Source organism: Drosophila pseudoobscura, chromosome 3 (assembly GCF_009870125.1).
Source record: "Drosophila pseudoobscura strain MV-25-SWS-2005 chromosome 3, UCI_Dpse_MV25, whole genome shotgun sequence".
NCBI lineage: Eukaryota > Metazoa > Arthropoda > Insecta > Diptera > Drosophilidae > Drosophila > Drosophila pseudoobscura.
The window spans coordinates 21,217,005-21,234,799 of NC_046680.1; the positions used below are offsets into that span (position 1 = coordinate 21,217,005).

General features: G+C 44.4%; 5 protein-coding genes across 26 annotated transcripts; 3 read left to right on the forward strand and 2 right to left on the reverse strand.

Moving 5' to 3' along the window:
- Nucleotides 1-217: 217 nt before the first annotated feature.
- On the reverse strand, nt 218-2,371 carry grau (grauzone). Its single transcript, XM_001361866.4, has 5 exons — nt 2,226-2,371; nt 1,334-2,142; nt 1,058-1,267; nt 616-991; nt 218-556 (listed from the first exon to the last, which is right to left on the reverse strand). Exons 1-5 carry the CDS (start codon nt 2,346-2,348, stop codon nt 317-319), a joined length of 1,758 nt encoding a protein of 585 aa, XP_001361903.2. The 5' UTR covers nt 2,349-2,371; the 3' UTR covers nt 218-316.
- Nucleotides 2,372-2,432: 61 nt separating this feature from the next.
- On the forward strand, nt 2,433-6,026 carry LOC4805513 (U2 snRNP-associated SURP motif-containing protein). Its single transcript, XM_001361867.5, has 10 exons — nt 2,433-2,570; nt 2,639-2,755; nt 2,826-3,103; nt 3,170-3,785; nt 3,850-3,893; nt 3,967-4,542; nt 4,606-4,789; nt 4,851-5,094; nt 5,152-5,513; nt 5,580-6,026. Exons 1-10 carry the CDS (start codon nt 2,523-2,525, stop codon nt 5,979-5,981), a joined length of 2,871 nt encoding a protein of 956 aa, XP_001361904.2. The 5' UTR covers nt 2,433-2,522; the 3' UTR covers nt 5,982-6,026.
- Nucleotides 6,027-6,043: 17 nt separating this feature from the next.
- Sou (required for meiotic nuclear division 5 protein souji) lies at nt 6,044-7,870 on the reverse strand. Its single transcript, XM_001361868.5, has one exon. The coding sequence runs from the start codon at nt 7,626-7,628 to the stop codon at nt 6,315-6,317; it is 1,314 nt and encodes a 437-aa protein (XP_001361905.1). The 5' UTR covers nt 7,629-7,870; the 3' UTR covers nt 6,044-6,314.
- Nucleotides 7,871-8,870: 1,000 nt separating this feature from the next.
- RIC-3 (RIC3 acetylcholine receptor chaperone) lies at nt 8,871-16,179 on the forward strand. 21 transcript variants are annotated; one of them, XM_033377880.1, is made up of 12 exons: nt 8,871-9,032; nt 10,288-10,717; nt 10,863-10,982; nt 11,243-11,397; nt 12,001-12,141; nt 12,205-12,334; nt 12,585-12,605; nt 13,047-13,324; nt 14,762-14,941; nt 15,011-15,103; nt 15,229-15,378; nt 15,458-16,163. In XM_033377880.1, the coding sequence occupies exons 2-12, from the start codon at nt 10,507-10,509 to the stop codon at nt 15,590-15,592; spliced, it is 1,614 nt and encodes a 537-aa protein (XP_033233771.1). In that variant the 5' UTR covers nt 8,871-9,032; nt 10,288-10,506; the 3' UTR covers nt 15,593-16,163. The 21 variants fall into 21 exon arrangements, 18 of the variants coding, with proteins under 18 accessions (XP_033233771.1, XP_033233780.1, XP_033233770.1 ...); XM_033377879.1 differs by lacking the exon at nt 8,871-9,032 and adding an exon at nt 9,696-9,846; XM_033377886.1 differs by lacking the exons at nt 8,871-9,032; nt 13,047-13,324 and adding exons at nt 9,697-9,846; nt 14,351-14,445.
- A 176-nt stretch (nt 16,180-16,355) lies between these two features.
- On the forward strand, nt 16,356-17,410 carry ND-B14.7 (NADH dehydrogenase (ubiquinone) B14.7 subunit). Of its 2 annotated transcripts, none has more exons than XM_001361870.4 (4): nt 16,356-16,457; nt 16,628-16,889; nt 16,958-17,052; nt 17,124-17,410. In XM_001361870.4, the coding sequence occupies exons 2-4, from the start codon at nt 16,633-16,635 to the stop codon at nt 17,279-17,281; spliced, it is 510 nt and encodes a 169-aa protein (XP_001361907.2). In that variant the 5' UTR covers nt 16,356-16,457; nt 16,628-16,632; the 3' UTR covers nt 17,282-17,410. The 2 variants fall into 2 exon arrangements, with proteins under 2 accessions (XP_001361907.2, XP_033233790.1); XM_033377899.1 differs by having other exon boundaries at nt 16,428-16,443.
- The last annotated feature ends 385 nt before the right edge of the window (nt 17,411-17,795 follow it).

Genomic DNA, 17,795 nt, shown 5'->3' on the forward strand with positions numbered 1-17,795 from the left:
ACTTAAGCCCCCTCTATTTGAACAGGTGAACAGCTTGAGTTAGACGGTAAATAATTCTAATGATAATATTTCCTCTAGTAGATCTAGATCCATCCATCCTATCTTTCACCTGTCATGCGCTAAAATTCTTCAAGATTCATAATTTTCATAGATTGCATTTTTATACCCACTGGTCGACAGTGGGTTAATCGTTAGTTGTCTCTGTCCAGGACACTAGTTGCTCGCAATTTGGTTACGTATAATTGGTTTTTAAACAAAGATAAATCAAAACCCAAGGTTATTTCTGTTGTAACTTGCTCCTAAAGCAATTCTAAACCTAAGCTGTAGTGTAGTCATTGGCAATTGCTGCTGCATCGGCATCGTCTCTGAACATCTGGGCCACTTGTGCACTTGGCAGAATCTTCTGAGAACTTCCCGTCTTCGTTTTCCGCCAAATGTCCCACTCGACTGGATGCATTTTCTTCTTATGCGAATGCATGTTGGCATTCGAATTGAAGGTGCGCGGGCAAAAGGGACACTTGTACAGAGGTTCACCAGTGTGCTGGGCCATGTGCTCCTGAAAAGTGGTGCAAATGATAGAAAAAGTAACAGCCATTTTACGCATTGTGTTCTCACTTTTAGGCTTATATCTTTCTTGAACGTTTTGCCGCACTGTTCGCAGGTGTAAATCACATTCGAGTGGGAGTATCGCTTGTGGCCGATCAGCGCACGAGAGTTCTTGCAACTCTTGCCACACTCCGAGCAAATGAAAAGCTTGCCTTCGTCGTTATGGCGCCTCAAATGCTGCTTGAGGTTATCCTCGTCTTTCAGCCAACTCTCGCAGTCTGGTCGCGGGCATTTGATGCGTGGCCCACTCTCCTCAAAATGCAGGCGAACATGTTTTTCAAATACGGCCTTATCCTTAATACTCTTGCCGCACACATGGCACACATTCGCCGCTTTGCGATGCTGCATGCTGATGTGCACCTGCATATGGTATTCCGTTGCGAAGCTGTGGAGTGGATCGTATGCTATATGGTTTTCTTCGTAAATGCATCCAGAGTAAACAGATACTCACGCATTGTGCTTGGGGCACTCGGGACAAATAAACTTTCTCTCGTTTACTGGCACGTGGGAGCCCTTATGCAGCTCGAGGAGATTACGGCGGGAGAAGCGCTTTCCGCAGTCCTCGCACTGGAAGTCGCATTCCTCATCGGGAACATGGTGAACCAGCCAATGGGCGCGCAATACGCTGGAGTTGGCGAACACCTTGCCACAGTCCTTGCACCTACGGAATGAGAACCGAGCCAATTAAAACTGTCTACGGATAAGAAATCGAAAGCCCAGCACTCACTTAATATACTCCGGATTCTCATGCCTTCTTGCGTGCTCTTGTATAAGACAGCGCTTATTTAGCTTCCGGCCACAACATTTGATGTAGGGCCGTTCGTCTGGATGCTTCTCCTTGAAGTGTTCCCGAATACCGTCGAAGTCTTCAGCCAAAAATATGCACAGCTCACAGCCCATCACAATGTATCGTTTTATGAGTTCTTCATCTTCCTTGCAAAACGGCGGCAAGCGTTCCATCTTAAATACTCTTTTCACTGGCTTAGGTTTCTTAATTTTAGCTTTGCTCTTGTTTCCCGTCTGGCCAATCTTTTTCGTCTTGGCTGGCTTGGCGACTCCTTCCCTCGCCTTCCGTTTGCGGCCACTTCTCGTAATAATTAAATCGTCTTCCTCATCTTCATAGTCAACATCGCCATCATCATCATCATCATCGTCGTCGTCGTCGTCGTCTTCGCCATCATCGTTGTTGGGTTCTTCAAGGCCAAATTCCAAATCTGGGGATTGCCGCTCAGTTTTGATGTCCAGCTTACTGTCGACTGGAGATTCCGGCGACAGAGTCTGGCCTAGTTCTAGCTCATCCAGGGGATTCACATTTATCTGAGCACTGACATCATTGTCCACTGCCAGCACATCGGCTGGCATGAGTACTTCCTCCGGCCAGGATGTGTTCACCGCCTCGGGATCCTGCTTGAACTTCGAGGTGGTGGCATAAATAACTTGAGCCTCTTGTATGGAAATATAAAACTGGTGAAACTCGGACACCTGGGTCCAGCAGACATTGCAGATAACTTTTGATATCTCATCGTTGGGCAGAACCTGGCCAGAACCATACACATTTGTTTTTAGATGTAGTATCTATGATTGTGTGTATAGTATAGGAAAGGAAGTATGGTTCTCACCTCGAACCAGAAATGCTGGCGCAGCACTTCGGCCACTTTGTTGTCCGTTGCATTCACATCGAAGATCTGTAGACACATCTGGGCCCCGCCGATTCCGCGCAAACACAAACGGCAGATATCCATTTTGCATTTATAAATTACAGCATCTATTATTAAATTTATTTCAATTTTATTGTTGAAATAATAGAAATTTACAATGCGATAGCGATGGGAGTCTCTAGCAAAAAATCGATAGCCTGCCTATCGTTCGTGTTCTTCTCTGTACCTCTGCATCCGTGAAAAAGTATTTAAATAAAAATGAGTAAACAAACCAATAAAGCACCCAAAGATGCAGCGGCCTCAAAGGTAACATCGCCGCACGGCACATTTGCAGTCCTCAGTTGCACGCTATAACATTTCACTCTGATTTGCAGCGAATAAGCGAGAAAAAACTAGAGGCTTTCACAGTGGGCACATTCTCGAAGCCGCATTTGTCCAAGAAAGAGATTGAGGAGCAGAAGAAAAAGGAGGATGCGGCTGCCGCGGCACATGTAAGTGCATAGGTAGCTCTCTCTCTCCCTCTTTATTGATATACATATGTACAAAAATTTTATATTCTAGGCCTTCAAAGAGTTCGTGGAAACGTTCCAGGAAGCACCCACCCCCTCGTCCAAGGTGTGGGTGAAGGCCGGTACCTACGATGCAGGCTCCAGGCGTGAGGACAAGTCGGAGAAGGGAAAACTGTATAAGCCTTGGTCGAGGCTCTTGGATAAGGAACCCGACAAAATCGAAGAATACGCCAAGACGCTGGCTTCAGATCTCAAAAAGGAGCCGCTGAAAAAGAAAAATCAGGAGAAGAAGAAAAGCAACTTGGAGCTGTTTAAGGAGGAGTTAAGACAGTAAGCTCGACTACCATTCCTACTACGATTCATTTATTCATTCATGGTTATGCAAATTTCTTTCAGGATCCAAGAAGAACGCGAGGAGCGGCACAAGTACAAGCACATGGCCGTATCACAGGCTCCTCCAGCACAGCAACAGCAGCCACAGCAGCAGGCGGCATCACAAAGCAGTAGTAGTAGTGCTTCCACCGGCTCTCAGCAGGCAGCAAGCAACGCGCGCGAAGTGGGATCGTTTGACACCGGGGATCCCAATACTACCAACCTCTACTTGGGCAACCTAAATCCGAAGATATCTGAGCAGCAGCTTATGGAGACTTTCGGGCGCTATGGTCCCTTGGCGAGTATCAAGATCATGTGGCCACGTTCCGATGAGGAGAAGGCGCGTGGGCGCAATTGCGGCTTTGTCGCCTACATGAGCCGCAGGGACGCCGAAAGGGCACTTCGGACCCTCAACGGCCGCTACATCATGGGCTATGAGATGCGTCTGGGCTGGGGTAAGACGGTGCCCATAATGAACACGCCCATATTTGTTCCACAAGCGCTAATGGAGCTGACCCTTCCCCCGCCGCCATCGGGACTACCATTCAATGCACAACCGCCCGCGAGTGAGGCTGATACGTTACCCAAAAAGAGCTACAAAGAGTACGACAGCGAGGAGGAAAAGGAGAATATGGAGAGGGTAAAAAAGCACATGCAAGAGGCATGCCATCAAATAGTCCCGAATTAAAATTTTGTATTTTTAGATTCTTAGCAAATCAATAGTAAAAGTCTTCATACCTACAGAGAAGTAAGAGCGGCCCATTATAGTGTATGGTCTTTATAGAAACTAATCTGAGCAAAACTCCTAACTCTTCTTCCAGAGCTGTGCTTAACGTTATCCATCGTATGATTGAGTTTGTTATACGCGAAGGACCCCTGTTCGAGGCATCGGTAATGATTCGCGAAATGGAGAATTCGCTGTTCTCGTTCCTTTTCGATAACGAGAGTCCAGCCCACATATATTACCGCTGGAAACTCTTCTCTCTGTGTCAAGGGGACACGCCCGGCGAGTGGCGAGAGAAGGAGTTCCGAATGTTCAAGAATGGACCCGTTTGGAAGCCACCAGTGGCCAATTTTTATACCCAAGGCATGCCCGATGAACTAGTTGTTGATCCCGATGCACCAGTCGTCAGCAAAGGAGCCCTGTCCAATGCACAACGCGATCGACTCGAGGATCTCATCAGACACCTAGTACCCGAACGTGCTCGCATCGGGGATGCCATGATCTTCTGTATTGAACATGCTGATGCTGCTGATGAGATATGCGAATGCATTACCGAGTCCATGGCAAGCCTCCATACGCTGCCGTCGAAGAAAATTGCACGTTTATACCTGATCTCTGATATACTGCACAACTGCACTGTGAAAGTCTCCAATGCCTCGTTCTTTCGGAAATCGTAAGTTAATCAGTTATTTATTTGCTTTTAATTTGTTCTTTATATTGTTTCTGTACTTTGCAGCGTGGAAAAGCAATTGATGGACGTGTTTGAGTGTCTCCATGCCTATTGCCTGAATATTGACAGCCGCCTTAAGGCGGAAGGCTTTAAGTCCAGAGTCTGCAATGTCATACGCACCTGGGAGGAATGGACCATCTATCCGAAAGAGTTTTTGGCTCAGCTCAGATGTAAATTCCTGGGCAAACAGGTTTGTATAATCCATCCCCCTTTGTTTGCAATGAAGTTTTTCATTGTGGATTCGTCTTTAGTACATTATCCCGCCCAGTTCTCCACAAATGGAGGAATCACGCTCTGAGGAGGCCGTGGACGAAGATATTGACGGAGCACCACTATCTGGCGACGATAAAGATGATGAGGACTTGGATGGTGTTCCATTGGACGGTGCTGCTTTGCTTAAGAGCGCCTTGAAGCTGGCTCTGCCAGAGTCTCTCACTCCTCAGCGTGACACGCCCAACAGAGAGGAGTACCATGATGAAATCGATGGCATACCCTGTAAGTAATAATGACTAGGTAATCGAGAATACGATGTTATTCTATGTGGAATTTCAGTTGATGAAGACCTCGATGGTGTGCCGCTGGAAAAGGAGGCCAAGTCGCATGTTAAGCTGCCTGGATTTATACCTTCAAAATGGGAGACAGTTGATCCTCAGCAGGTGGAGGCCCAAGCCATAACGACTAGCAAATGGGACACACTAGATCCGCCCGACCCGCCCAAGTTCTTTAGCTCGGATGAGGACACTGACGATGACAGCTCGCAACAGTACAGCGATGAGAAGCGACAGCAGTTGAGGGACATTGAATTAAAGGCCATGCAATACCAAGATGAACTGGAGTCGGGTAAGCGACGCGTGGATGTTGGCTGGACGGTCGTGGAACAAGTAGACCACTACCGCAAGCGCTTGTTGAAACAGGTATGCGCATGCCGTAAACATTTCAATTAGTCTTCCATTTGCTTATATTATAATCTTTTCAAATAGGATTTAAGATCAGAGTCTGTCGTAGACTCTCCGTTGAGCTACATGAACACCAAATTAAAGAGCTCCAAGCACAGCCAGAGTCCAGTTCCATACAGAAGTGCCTCTCGCAAACGGTCGCATTCCCCTTACAGCGGGGGAGATAGCAAGCGACGTGACTATTCACCGGATAACTCTCGTAGTTCAAAATCGTCCAAACGCAATCGTTCGCGGAGTGACTCCGATTCTCCAAAGCGCTACTCGGAGCGATCCGCCCGCAGTACGCGATACGACAGTCCTGCATCTACTTCTTCTCGGTCCCGACGATCTCCATCGCCATCGTACAGGTCGCGATCTGACCGCCGTGAGGAGGCATCGCCTACGAAGCATCGTAGCGAAAAGCACAAGCACAAGCATAGGTACTAGAGTGTTTCATGATTGGACTATAATAAAATTCAAATCAATTGTGTATGAAAACGCATTCTTTGTTGGTTTAAAATACATGATATATTGTAAATCTAAATGGTTTGCATAGGCTCTCCTGTTAATATGTCGCATTCTCACACTATATTATGGCCCAAGTAGTTCGATTCCGTCCTGCGAATTTTTCTAAAAACTTCAATCTAAGCAAACTAAATATTTAAAACTGTTGTGATTGTTAAGGAAAGCTGGCCAACCCGTGTCCTCGAACTGCCTGAGCCGAGCGCTAGCGCAAAATGGTTATAATCTTAGGGTTAATTCAGAATAGAATTAATAGGCTTAAAAGTAAATACGAACAGCCTCTTCGGCATTCTGCTCTACGGGGCAATATGGGCATTTGAGTATGTGGCCGTTGCTGAGCTTGTGAAGGGCATCGTTGGAGATGACATGACCACAGGTCAACTTCTTTGGCGGATTGTCCTCGGAGGTCTGCTGACGCAAGATGGGACAGGCGAAGATTGAATGGAAGCGGAATTCTGGCTGGAGATCGATTTCGATGGGCAGCTCGTCGCAGCCATTCCACATTCCCAGGACCTGGCGCGATTGCATCACCTGCTTGATGTTCAATAGAGCGGGAAGGGCAGTGCATCCAGCATTCACAACAACAGACAAGGCAGAGTTCTTACTAATGCCCAGCAGCTGGCAGGCATCCTTAAGAAATATAAACGATAGTTCAGTCCACATTTCCTGGCCCAGGAAATGCTTGTAAGGAGAGTTCTCCAGCCCGGCAGGCAGATATATAAAGCTGGCCATCAGATTGGCTATCTCGTGCTCATAGCGCAAGGCAAACTTCTTGAAATTCGTCCGGGCATAGACAACGGCCTCGTTCTGCGACTCCACGCCATACGAGACAAGCTGCATAAAGCGCATGCGGTGCAGCCGAAACTCAATGAGAGAGTGCCGCTCCATGAGCTGTGGTGAGTAGCGCTTGGTCCACTTGAGGGCTTCGGTCAGCTCCCGCTTCTGTATCTTCATCCAAATACTATAGATATCGGCGAACTCCCGCTCCGAGTCGAACACATCCTGGGCTTGATCCTCTGTCATTTTGCATTCTTTGATCAAAGTGCGGGCCACTGTGTCCATGCCCTGGCGGCAATAGTGCTTGGCAATGGCCTTGTTTAGCAGCATCAGGTTCTCCTCGTCCTGCAGGACATCGACACGCATGGTGGATGTAAAGTCGGCGCTAAAATTACGATCAATAGCCTTCCCGATCTTTGAAATCGAGCCGTGCAAGTCACGATGCTCTGTGGACAGCTTCTGCACCCTTTCATTACATTTTAAAATGGCCCCTCTGATCACCTCCATGTGGCGATCAGTGGGACGCTGCGGCGCAGTTGGTTCCGTCTCCACCTGCATGCTCACACCATCGCCCATTGGGTCGTCTACGCTGGGAGCATTTGCATTCACCTGAGTGCTCGAGTTAAGAGTCGTTACCATTTGCTCGGCATTGCCAAGGGCATTGACCAAGTCCGACATCAGCATCGCAATATCCCCTACATCGGCCGAGGCATTGTCGCGTAGCTGCTCTAGTTTAGTAACAACTCGGTCGAGATCCTTTTCCACCGATGAACAGGCCCACGATTCGCTATCCATTGTTTGCTCCACTTTCTTTGTGACAAAATAAAAAAAAAACTAGCCACGCCAGGCGCGCTTTTCCTTTAGACTTCAGACCAAAACGAACTCAATTCTCGATCTCTGAGGTTTTTTCCAAGGTCTATGCTAGATTTCACCGTTTAGCGGAATATGCGTATTATTTAAAAATTCTTAATTTTATAAATTATAACACACACAAACATTGCGACCAGTGTGACCGTGGACTTTTCGATATCTGACTGGACTTATCAAGTTCTGTTTTACATATTCCTCGATTTTGATATTCCGACGGATATTACTATATATAAAGCGCATTTAGCCATGCCCACATAATTTTATACGATTAATTAATCAATTTTCTACAAGATTGGTTAGTTTTTAATCCTTGCTTTTATTGTATTTATTGTAAAAAAAGGTTTGAACAAAATAGTTCAACAAAAAAAGAGTCACTATGTTGCGTGTAGGCTTTTGTATACCCTATTTTGTTAATTTTATATGAAGATGAAACGTGATTTATAAAGACCTTTTCTCAAATTGATATTCTTTAGACATATTCATGAATATTATTAGTATCTTGTATATATTTATCTCGATCCTGATGCCTACGGAGCCTGGGATGACAAACATTTTTTCAACTCTATAATACCCCTTTCTCTAGGGTATGAAAACTAGTGTTGCCGGTAATCATTGTCTTCAACCGGTTATTTATCAATAAATACTCGTTTTTGATCTTCCGTCGAATATTACTAGCTACCAAAGACCCTCAGGTCTGAACTCATAATTTTATCCAATTATTACATAAATTTCCTACAAGACTGGCCAACTTTAAGTTCTCATCATTATTGTATTGTTTATAAAATAAGGTTTAATCAAAACAGACCAACAAAACTGACCACTAAATTAATTTCCTTACATGGGAACTACACATTTGCTACATATTAACTGCATTTTCATGTAATTACCAAAGGCGACACCTAAAGGCGAAATGTGTACGTATCAAACATTTTTGCCCGTTTTTTTTTCATATAACCCCCATGGCAGCGCCAGTGTGAAAAAGTTCCGTTATCTACTATTTTAATATGCATTTTTTCCGACATTTTTGAAAAAATTGAGGTTTTGATGGAAAACGATCAGGAATTCGATGCTGATCACGAATTGGTATTCGATGTGGCCTGGGACATGGCTCTAAGGGGCTTTTCTACACAGTTTCTACATTGGTGCTTTGTCGATATTGTCTCTGAAGATCTGGCAGCACTGAAAAATCAAGCTGAAAAATCAATAGTCTGGCCATAGCATACAAAAATGCTCAAATTCGCATAACATAACGACAAACTCGCAGTTTTAAATTAGCAGTAATTAGATAAGTTAACGAATATTTGAATACAGTCAATACTAACGAAAATGGTAAATATTGTTGCAAAATATGTATAGTTTCTTCGCAAAAAAATCAAATAAACCGCCAAGGACAACAAACTCGGACGCTAAAAATTCGAAGTATTAAAAATAAATGATGAATACACGCTTTAATTTGTGCGACATTGAATCCTGTTTCAATGCCGTGTCTCCAAAAATAAAATAACAGCCAAAATTCCGAAGCGCACGAGTACTTTTGGCATGCTGACGAAAATCCAGGTCCAACGACTCCAACGGTTAAGACAGGCAAAGCTAAAACAGTGCGCGTACAAACAATTTTACTTTCGCTTAGTCGCAGTCGCAGTCAGTGCGTTTGAAAGCGAAATGGAAATGGAAAACGTTTGGGAGAAACCCCGCAGAAAATTCATAATATATATATGTATAAATGAGTACTCGCATACAAGTATGGGTGTGCCAATGTTCGCGAGTGTGTGATAATAAGAGAGAAAGAGAGAGAGAGAAGAAAGCTGTGAAATAATGGAAACGGAAAAATATCAAAACACAAAATATATATTCAAAAATGCTCGGAATGGGAAGAGAGCACTCCCAGCTAGAAATGCCCCCAGTGCAGGGGCCCACGTTTCAAATCGTTTTGTCGCACTCATTATTTGATTTTATTCTATTTTATTTGACTTTTGCCGTTTTAGCGGCCAAAATAACGGACCAATGCTCGCCGACGATTAGGAAGAAGAGCACACACACGGCAGAGAGCGCCGTGCAGTCGTGCCGTCCGTTTTTAAAAATTCGCTAATAGTTTCAGAAATTTGCCTGGCTGGCCAGTTCGGGAACAACATTCAAACTTTGCGTAAGATCTTTCGCTCCCCAAGTCTTGGGGCAACCTTTGCGTCCGGGCAACACAGATAAATCCATATATCCATAAAGAAATTGAAACGTTTTTGGAGAAACATTTAATATTATTTATGCGGTCGTTAATTGTGGCAGCGAAACTGAACGCTGCCTACTGTGATGTGATTTCTGTGTGCAGACCGAGACGAAAATAATGAAAAATTATTAGACGGACCCAAAAGACCGAATTGTGCGAGCTAAAAATAAAAAATATCGGGACTGCTATTTATGTAATAAAGTTTTTTTTGTTTTTTTGTTGTCCCACAACAATATTTTAATGTACACGACTTTGCATTGTGATTCTCAATTCGAGATCAATGATCAGTGAACGTCGACCTGGAGTGAACTGGAGCGTGTTACTACATTATTGTACCCCAAGTCTATGTATTGTATATTTCAGATAATGCTTTAAACGTACAGAAACCCCATCTACAATCTACAATTAACAAAAATGAGCCAATGTCAAAGTTAACCGCAAACTGGAGCCACATATAGCAGCTGCATTCAGAGAGCAAAGCATAGCATAATTCAACGAACCAAGCAAATCAGATCAGGAATACTTAAGCCTTAGGTTTTAGCTTTAACTATAGGAGAGGAACGAATAGGAAACGACTACGAAATGCCTTCAGCAGCCACGAAGAAACGGCCATCCGTTGTCAAGGAGGAGGAGGGTATGACGCCCAAGAAGACGGCCCTGATCATTGTCACCGTCATTGGATGCATTGCCATATTGTGGCCAAAGGTTTTCCATCCCATGATGTTCGGTTCTGCGCCGCCGCCGCCCCCCCAGCAGCAGAACTTAAAGGATCAGAGGAGCGGGGCACCGGGCGGTGAGTTGAGTGGCAATGTTTCCGCAATTAGAATCGAAAATTTATTAGTTATTTCTTTTTATTTATTATTGTCTATGTGTGCCTCTGTGTCTGTGTGTGTGTGTGTGTGTATGTGTGTGTTCGCCTGTCCTGTTTGGTGTTTTAGGCTGTTGTGATGTTGTGCTCGACAGGGAACAGTTCATGAACACGACGAAGCCGGATGCTGCCGTACCGTTTGGGCCCCACCTCTACCGGAAACATATTAACCTGTACACGGGTGAAATAAGTAGGTCGCTCCCTCCATTGGAGCACAGCACTTTCCCTCCATATCTCCGTTAATAATCGAAATCGGTATTTGCATTTCTGCTTTAACTTTTAAAGGGCTTTTTTTCACTAACTTTAAATCGATTCGATTTACCTAACAAATCCCTACTATAACGGGTCGGTTCTTCGCATACCCTAACCTCATTTTGTGTTTATTTTATTTGAAAAGTCAAAGCCGAAAAGTCGTAGCCGAAATAATTGATATAATAATGTTCTTGCCAGGTCTGCGACAGGAGCGTCCGGCCCACCTACATCCAGAGTCCATATACCAGGCGATGCGGGAGCGTGGACGCGCCATACCTGCCACACCCACCGTGCCCATTGTTGAACGCAAAAGTTCAGCAAGTAATCCGCCCCCGCGCATCGTAGACGGACGGGTGAGTTATGCTATCCATCTTGCATTGTGCATTGTTCTCTGGAACGATGATTACACTCGATCATCCAATCCCGATGGTAATAATGGGATCGACGATGGAGCGGATGAGACATCATCGCTCTCGTTGGAAGTCATTTATAAATAGAAAAAGTTTATTTTATTTTGGTTTTGTTTTTGTTTTTATGACACTGCACGCAAACTGAAGGCAAAAGACAGCGCAAACGAAACAAAAACTGTAAAGGATGAGTGGGAGAACAGAAAACTGTGGGGTCGGGTTGTACGAGTACATATTGAACTTGTGCCAAATTCAATGCGCCAGTTCCATCTCATCTCATTTCATAGTAGTCTGTGCTCTCATCTGTACGAGTAGCACACAAAAGAGGACTGCAAACACAGAGAATAAATGAATTGAACTATATGTTGCCCCTGTCCGAAACCATTGAGCCGGATACAGAAATATGAATGCCACAAGTTACAGCATGAATGGGTGTTTTTTAACAATTGCTTTAGGAAAAGTTTGCCGGACTCATGGTGTATTCTGCTCTAAATGATTATCCAATTTAATTTATATCCTATAATGCTCTCGTCTTGCTTCTTCATTCAGCCTGGTCCCATTCCTGGAATGCGTCCTCCAATGGGAGCCGGAGCTCTGCAACAGCCTCAGCAGCGGGGCAGCAGCATGGGCTTTCTAATGCCCCTCTACACAATCGGAATTGTCGTTTTCTTTGGCTACACGATAATGAAGGTAAGGATATATCCTGCAGATCCTCATTCAAAGAATTCGTCCCAATCTTGTTTTTCTACACAGATTGCTTTCAAGAAGCAAGTCCCCAATGCACCATACGGACCAGCACCATCGGATACCGGCTTTCGGCAGCAGGTCTTTGGCCAACAACAGGAACACAGCCAGGTGGAGGATTTGGGCGGCACCAAATTGGGTGAGTTTCCAGACTAGTTCCAGTCACTTTTATTATTTATTCTTCTTGTAGTTCTTACACACCACAATGCAGCAGCCACACAGACCAAATATCCATCCACCATATACAACACACAACCCGTAACCCAAACACACACCCACCAGTCGATCCGATCCTAACCGAACCAATCATTTTTGTACTTTTCTGCTTCCGCCCATGCACACATCTGCATCTGTATCTGCATCTGCCCTATGCCTACATATGCGATAAGGCTGGCGAGAACACCAGACAAGTAAGCCACATATGGATAAGAAGATCCGAAGAATTTTGTTCGTTTCTTGATTTCGGTTCTAGTCCACTGCGTAGTCGATTGGATGATGGCGAAGGAAAACTTCGCGCCCATTCTTGAGTTTTGAAATATGTCCTCCTCATTTGGTTTAGTATCTTTTTGCGGATATATATGTATAGTTTGTTTATTGTGTAGATGTGAACCTATTATGTATTCTAGATGTTGTATATTGTATATATAGTAAGTAAGTGTTTACTAACTCATAAAGCAATCACGAAATCACAGATTTAGTCACGTCCCCCCACACATGAATATATATGTAGTTTGTTCTGATTTGCCCACCTCCCCTCCCCCCCCTGTAAATACATTAGTTTTCTAGTCTCGTTTGTCCTTTTGGCGTCAAAATCTCAATCTCAAAGCAAAACTCGTACGCAAATTTTATAGGAATTGCAGCAGTTAAGGCGAAGGCGCATGAGGCCCCAACGAATGGAAGACAGCGGAGCCGAAGCCGGAGCCGGAGCCACGACGAGGAGCTCTACAATGCCAGCGTGTCGGCCACCGAGGTGGCCAGCAATCTGTCTATCTCCCTCAAGCACCACCAGGAGCAGATGGAGAAGGAGCAGCTGATGGAGATTGAGAAGTTGCGCCAGAAGCTCGAGGATACGGAGCGGGCGATGGCCAAGCTGATTGCCGAAATGAACAGCGATCAGTATGAGGCAAAGGTTAGCATCGTCACAACAACCACCACAGTGCACTGTTCCGATATGGGACCCAGATACAGATTACAATAGCATTTTCTATATCATTTTTGACGATCGTAGCGTAATCAGCCAGGCACCACCGCCGACACCATTCGATATCATTTATTAATACTTATCCTGTTTCTTTGTGTTCTCATTTTCAAGATGATTGCCATGAAGTTTCTCAAGCGGCAGCCAAATTTCTAAGACAAAAACAAAAACAACATTCAATTCACATAGAATCAATCAATCAATCAGACCAAAATTCAGATCAAAGATCATACCTAAGTACAAGCCAACAATAGATTACTTCTTGTTTTTTCGGTTTCAAGTAGATAGATGAAATGAATTGAATTGAATCCTTTGGAATGGTTCCCCTTGCTCCCCTTCCCCCTTTTCACAATCAAAATTCTTCTTCTATCCTCCAGCAGCGGCATGTTAACCGTTAACCTTTACCCCTGTGTATAATATCATTGTCTCACTCTCACTCCACTCTCTCTGTCTGTAACTATTGCATGGAGCGGAACTCTCTCTCTCTCTCTCTCTCCCTCCACCGCTCTATCACTGTTCTACTCGTTATTTTGCTCGTCTGCAGTCTATCGGCATGCGATACGATATGATACGATACGATTCCTTTTACTAACTAACTTTAATGTAAATGTAATACCTGCACCTCTGTGTCTAAACTATTTCAACTAAATTCTTATGATGGGGACATATTTTACAATTCAATCTGACCAATCTCTATCCGAAATTAATACTAGTATTCTCTAGAGTCTAGACTGAAACCATCACATTGCCAATAAACTCGTACTCATGCCATTTTATATGCTATAGGATTTACCATATATAAATATTCACATATCTGTCGTTTCTACGTTTTCCATGTATCTCACTCTCATGTGTAATCAAACCAATCGAAAAATGAAATGTTTTGTAATGAAACGAAATCTGTGATACCATGATAAACGAAACCCAAACCGAAACGAAACCCGAACTTTTGTATAGTTGTAACGGCGATACAAGGTTTGATAGACGCTGCCGATGAGCAATTGAACGTTCGAGACAAGCAGAGGAGTGATACTGAAACTGATTTGAATAAGGTTAGAGGCCGTCAAAGGGTCCCCACACGGCAATGCAATCGTTGAACATTTTTTGAATATTTTTTGATATACATATGCAATATCTGAATATCTGATTATCTGAATACCTGAATATATCTAATTACGTATTCTTTCTGTTAATTAACCAAGAACCTTCGTCTAATTGAGTTTTTCGTTGCGTTTCACCTAACCACAAATTGAAGTAATTAATTTCTCGATTTATGATTTTTAATGTTTGAGGCTGTAGAAATGCTTGAGTCCAATCCGGAGATTTATCTGCATCTCTAACAGAACTTTCCATATGCCCAATCCCTAGCAAAACGACAACGAAAAAACGAAAGATCAACTGGAGAAGGACAAGGAGAAGGACAAAATTTCCTCCAATGGGCATGCAAACGTAAACACCACCGACCAGGGTGCGGATCCGGCTGCAAAGGGAGTCAAACAGCAACAACAGCGAAAGCGTCGGGACCTGAGCGCTGAGCGGGAACTAACGGTAAAAATATATCTCTAAAATATATATTTTTGTAGATTTGTTGATGTAAATAACCCATTGTTGGCTCAGGTACTGGGCATGGAGGTAACAGCCAGTTGCGAGGGCGGCCGCAAATGGACCGGACGCCCTCCAACGCCTGTTTTCCGAGCACCAATCGAACATGTAAGTGCCACGGCAGCGCCAGCACCAGCCCCCCGCAGAACAGATCCAATAGAAACCATAGCTTTCCAACTACTAGCATTGTGCTTTGCTAGGAAAATAATGTTTTGCACTCTTCACAATTCCAGTCCAAATTGGAAGGAAACCTACCCGAGCCGCAGTCCATTTACTTGGAAGGCGCTCTGGCACACGATTCTCAGATTTTGGTGGCCGACGCCCAGACCAAGCGCGAGGAGGTCTACGACACTGAGCTCAATGGATCCGCCGAGGAGCCAGCCGTAAGAGCAGCGCAGCACTCTACTCTCTTCTTTCTGAATACGCGGTTCTAATTGACTATTCGAATATTCTCACTTTCAGGTCATTCTTAGCAGTAAGATGACATTATCATTGATTAATTTGGATGCAAATCAACAAAATGGCAATTGGGGCAAACCCGAAATCGAGAGTCCCCTGGCTGATGATATCGAAATAATTGGGCACGACGAGCAATAGAGATACTAGTACTTACATACATATACAAATACAAATATTTGTATCGATGATGACCTAATTTGGATGGAATTATTGCAGGAGCAGAGTGAACTAATTAGCAAATTACGACTGATTAACATGAAACAGAATTGCCAATAATTTGATATCTAATTTGTACATATATACATATTGTATTGTATGTTTTGATATATTCGTTTTGCTTTCGAAAACGCCAACACGTACATGTACATGTACTGGCCCCCCTCCAACTGCTCCAAGAAACTGTGCCCCACTTTGGTCAAACGTACTCAGATTTGCCCTCGATCGCCTGATTTTATGTGAATAATGTTAGTTGAAACTCAAGGCAAGAACTAGTCTACCACTAAACTAAGCGCATACGATAAATTCGAAAATCGCATCGTCTATTCTGCACTCTACTCGTATAATACTTTTGCATAATACCCTTCCTCTCGTCACGTTGCGTGGGAATGAAAAATTACCTTAATAAAAAGCGTTCTATTGCACCTTATGAATAAAGAACTAGTGCCACAGCGTTTGTGAAGCTAGTATAGAGAATAAATTATAAACCGGACTTGAAAACGAAAAAATGTACGCTCATTTACTGATATTATTGAATCTAATATTAGAGAGGGGGCTCTAAAATCTTTTCATTTAGATTCACTTTAACATTAAATATAATTTTGAATCAACCGCTCGATTGAAACAAGTTGCTCCATTTCGCGCTTAACAGCACCTCGTTGCCTCTTTAGCGCTTAACAGCACATTCCGTGCACTATTTTTCCATTGCATGTGTACACACTGCCCATCAGCTGTTTGTAGTAAAATCTTGGCTGCGTTTCTGAAATAATTACGTAAATATCGGCAGGTTAGTGTATTTAACAATAATTATAATTGAATAGTCCATGATGTCGCTGCAGACATGTCCCGCAACGCTGAAGACCGCTCCCTGTGGTGGCTAAATTGCAGCGGGTAGAATAGATTCCCATGATTTAGCTTGTTGCTAATGATTTGTGTATTTTTCCTTGTGGTAAACAGCCACCATGTCGATCTTGCGCTCCAAGTACTACGATCATCCCGAGGGGGAAGATGCCTTTGGCAAGACTGTGGCCACCAACAAATACGCCGTCGCCGCCGGCCTGGCCTGGTCCACAGTCGATGTGCTGACGCTGGCGAAGCCAAAGGGCTACCTGCCCACGCTGGGGCGTTTTGCCTACAACACCGGCCCGCTGATGGGTATGGCCACAGCATTTACTCTCACGACACTGGCAGCCACCAATGCTCGCGGAAAGGATGACAAGTGAGTGGGCGATGCGATACAAGCTTGGACTGACTGACTCCCCGGAGTAACGATTATTTTAATTGCAGAATTAACTACTTGCTGGGAGGATTCGCTGCTGGTGGCGTCTTCGGGGCCTGGAAACACAACCATGTGGCCGGTCTCTGTGCTGGTCTCTTCCTAGGTGAGCTTCCGCTACCGCGTTTCTTCCCATTTGCTTATACTCACCCAACGCTGTCTCTGTCTCTTCCACAGGCATTGCTGGTGTCATCAAGAAGATGTCCATCGAACAGGGCTGGGAGTTCTTTCCCGACACACCCACCAAGCAGTACGGCGGCCTCAACATAGCCCAAAACGATTGGACCATTATGGCCGATCGTCCCAAGGGCTGGACCTCCGAGAAGCAGTCCTAGACGTGGAGTCATCGTTCTTATGTTTAGTGTAATGATTCAATTAGTGAAGGATAAGGCCAAATTCCTGTGCGCCCCGAATGCAGCTGCAGCCGAATAAATGCCAAGTGAGAAGTGATAATGTCAGTTGAAGCCCAATCTGCAGTTGTCCATTCCCAATATCAAATGGTGCCACAGACAGGCCAACAGGCACGGCTCCGTGGGCCTCATAGATATGCAAACCAGTCGAATGTGCCACAAAAAGCTTATCAGCTCTTGGCGTGAATGAATGACGGCCGGCCCAACGACTTGGTGGGACCTGGGGAGCCGCAGCAGAAAAAACAGAAAACTAAAAGAAGCATGGGGGAACGAGTCACGCTCCTATGTGGTTCCAACAGTTTATTTCTTTATTTTCGACGGCCCATTTAAAAATCCATGAATGTGCATTTACTCATGTTTGGGCCTTTTCACTTTATGTACGCCACGGCTTTCGTCGAGCCGGCCGTATGAGGTGAGTCATGCCGCATGACAGATGTAC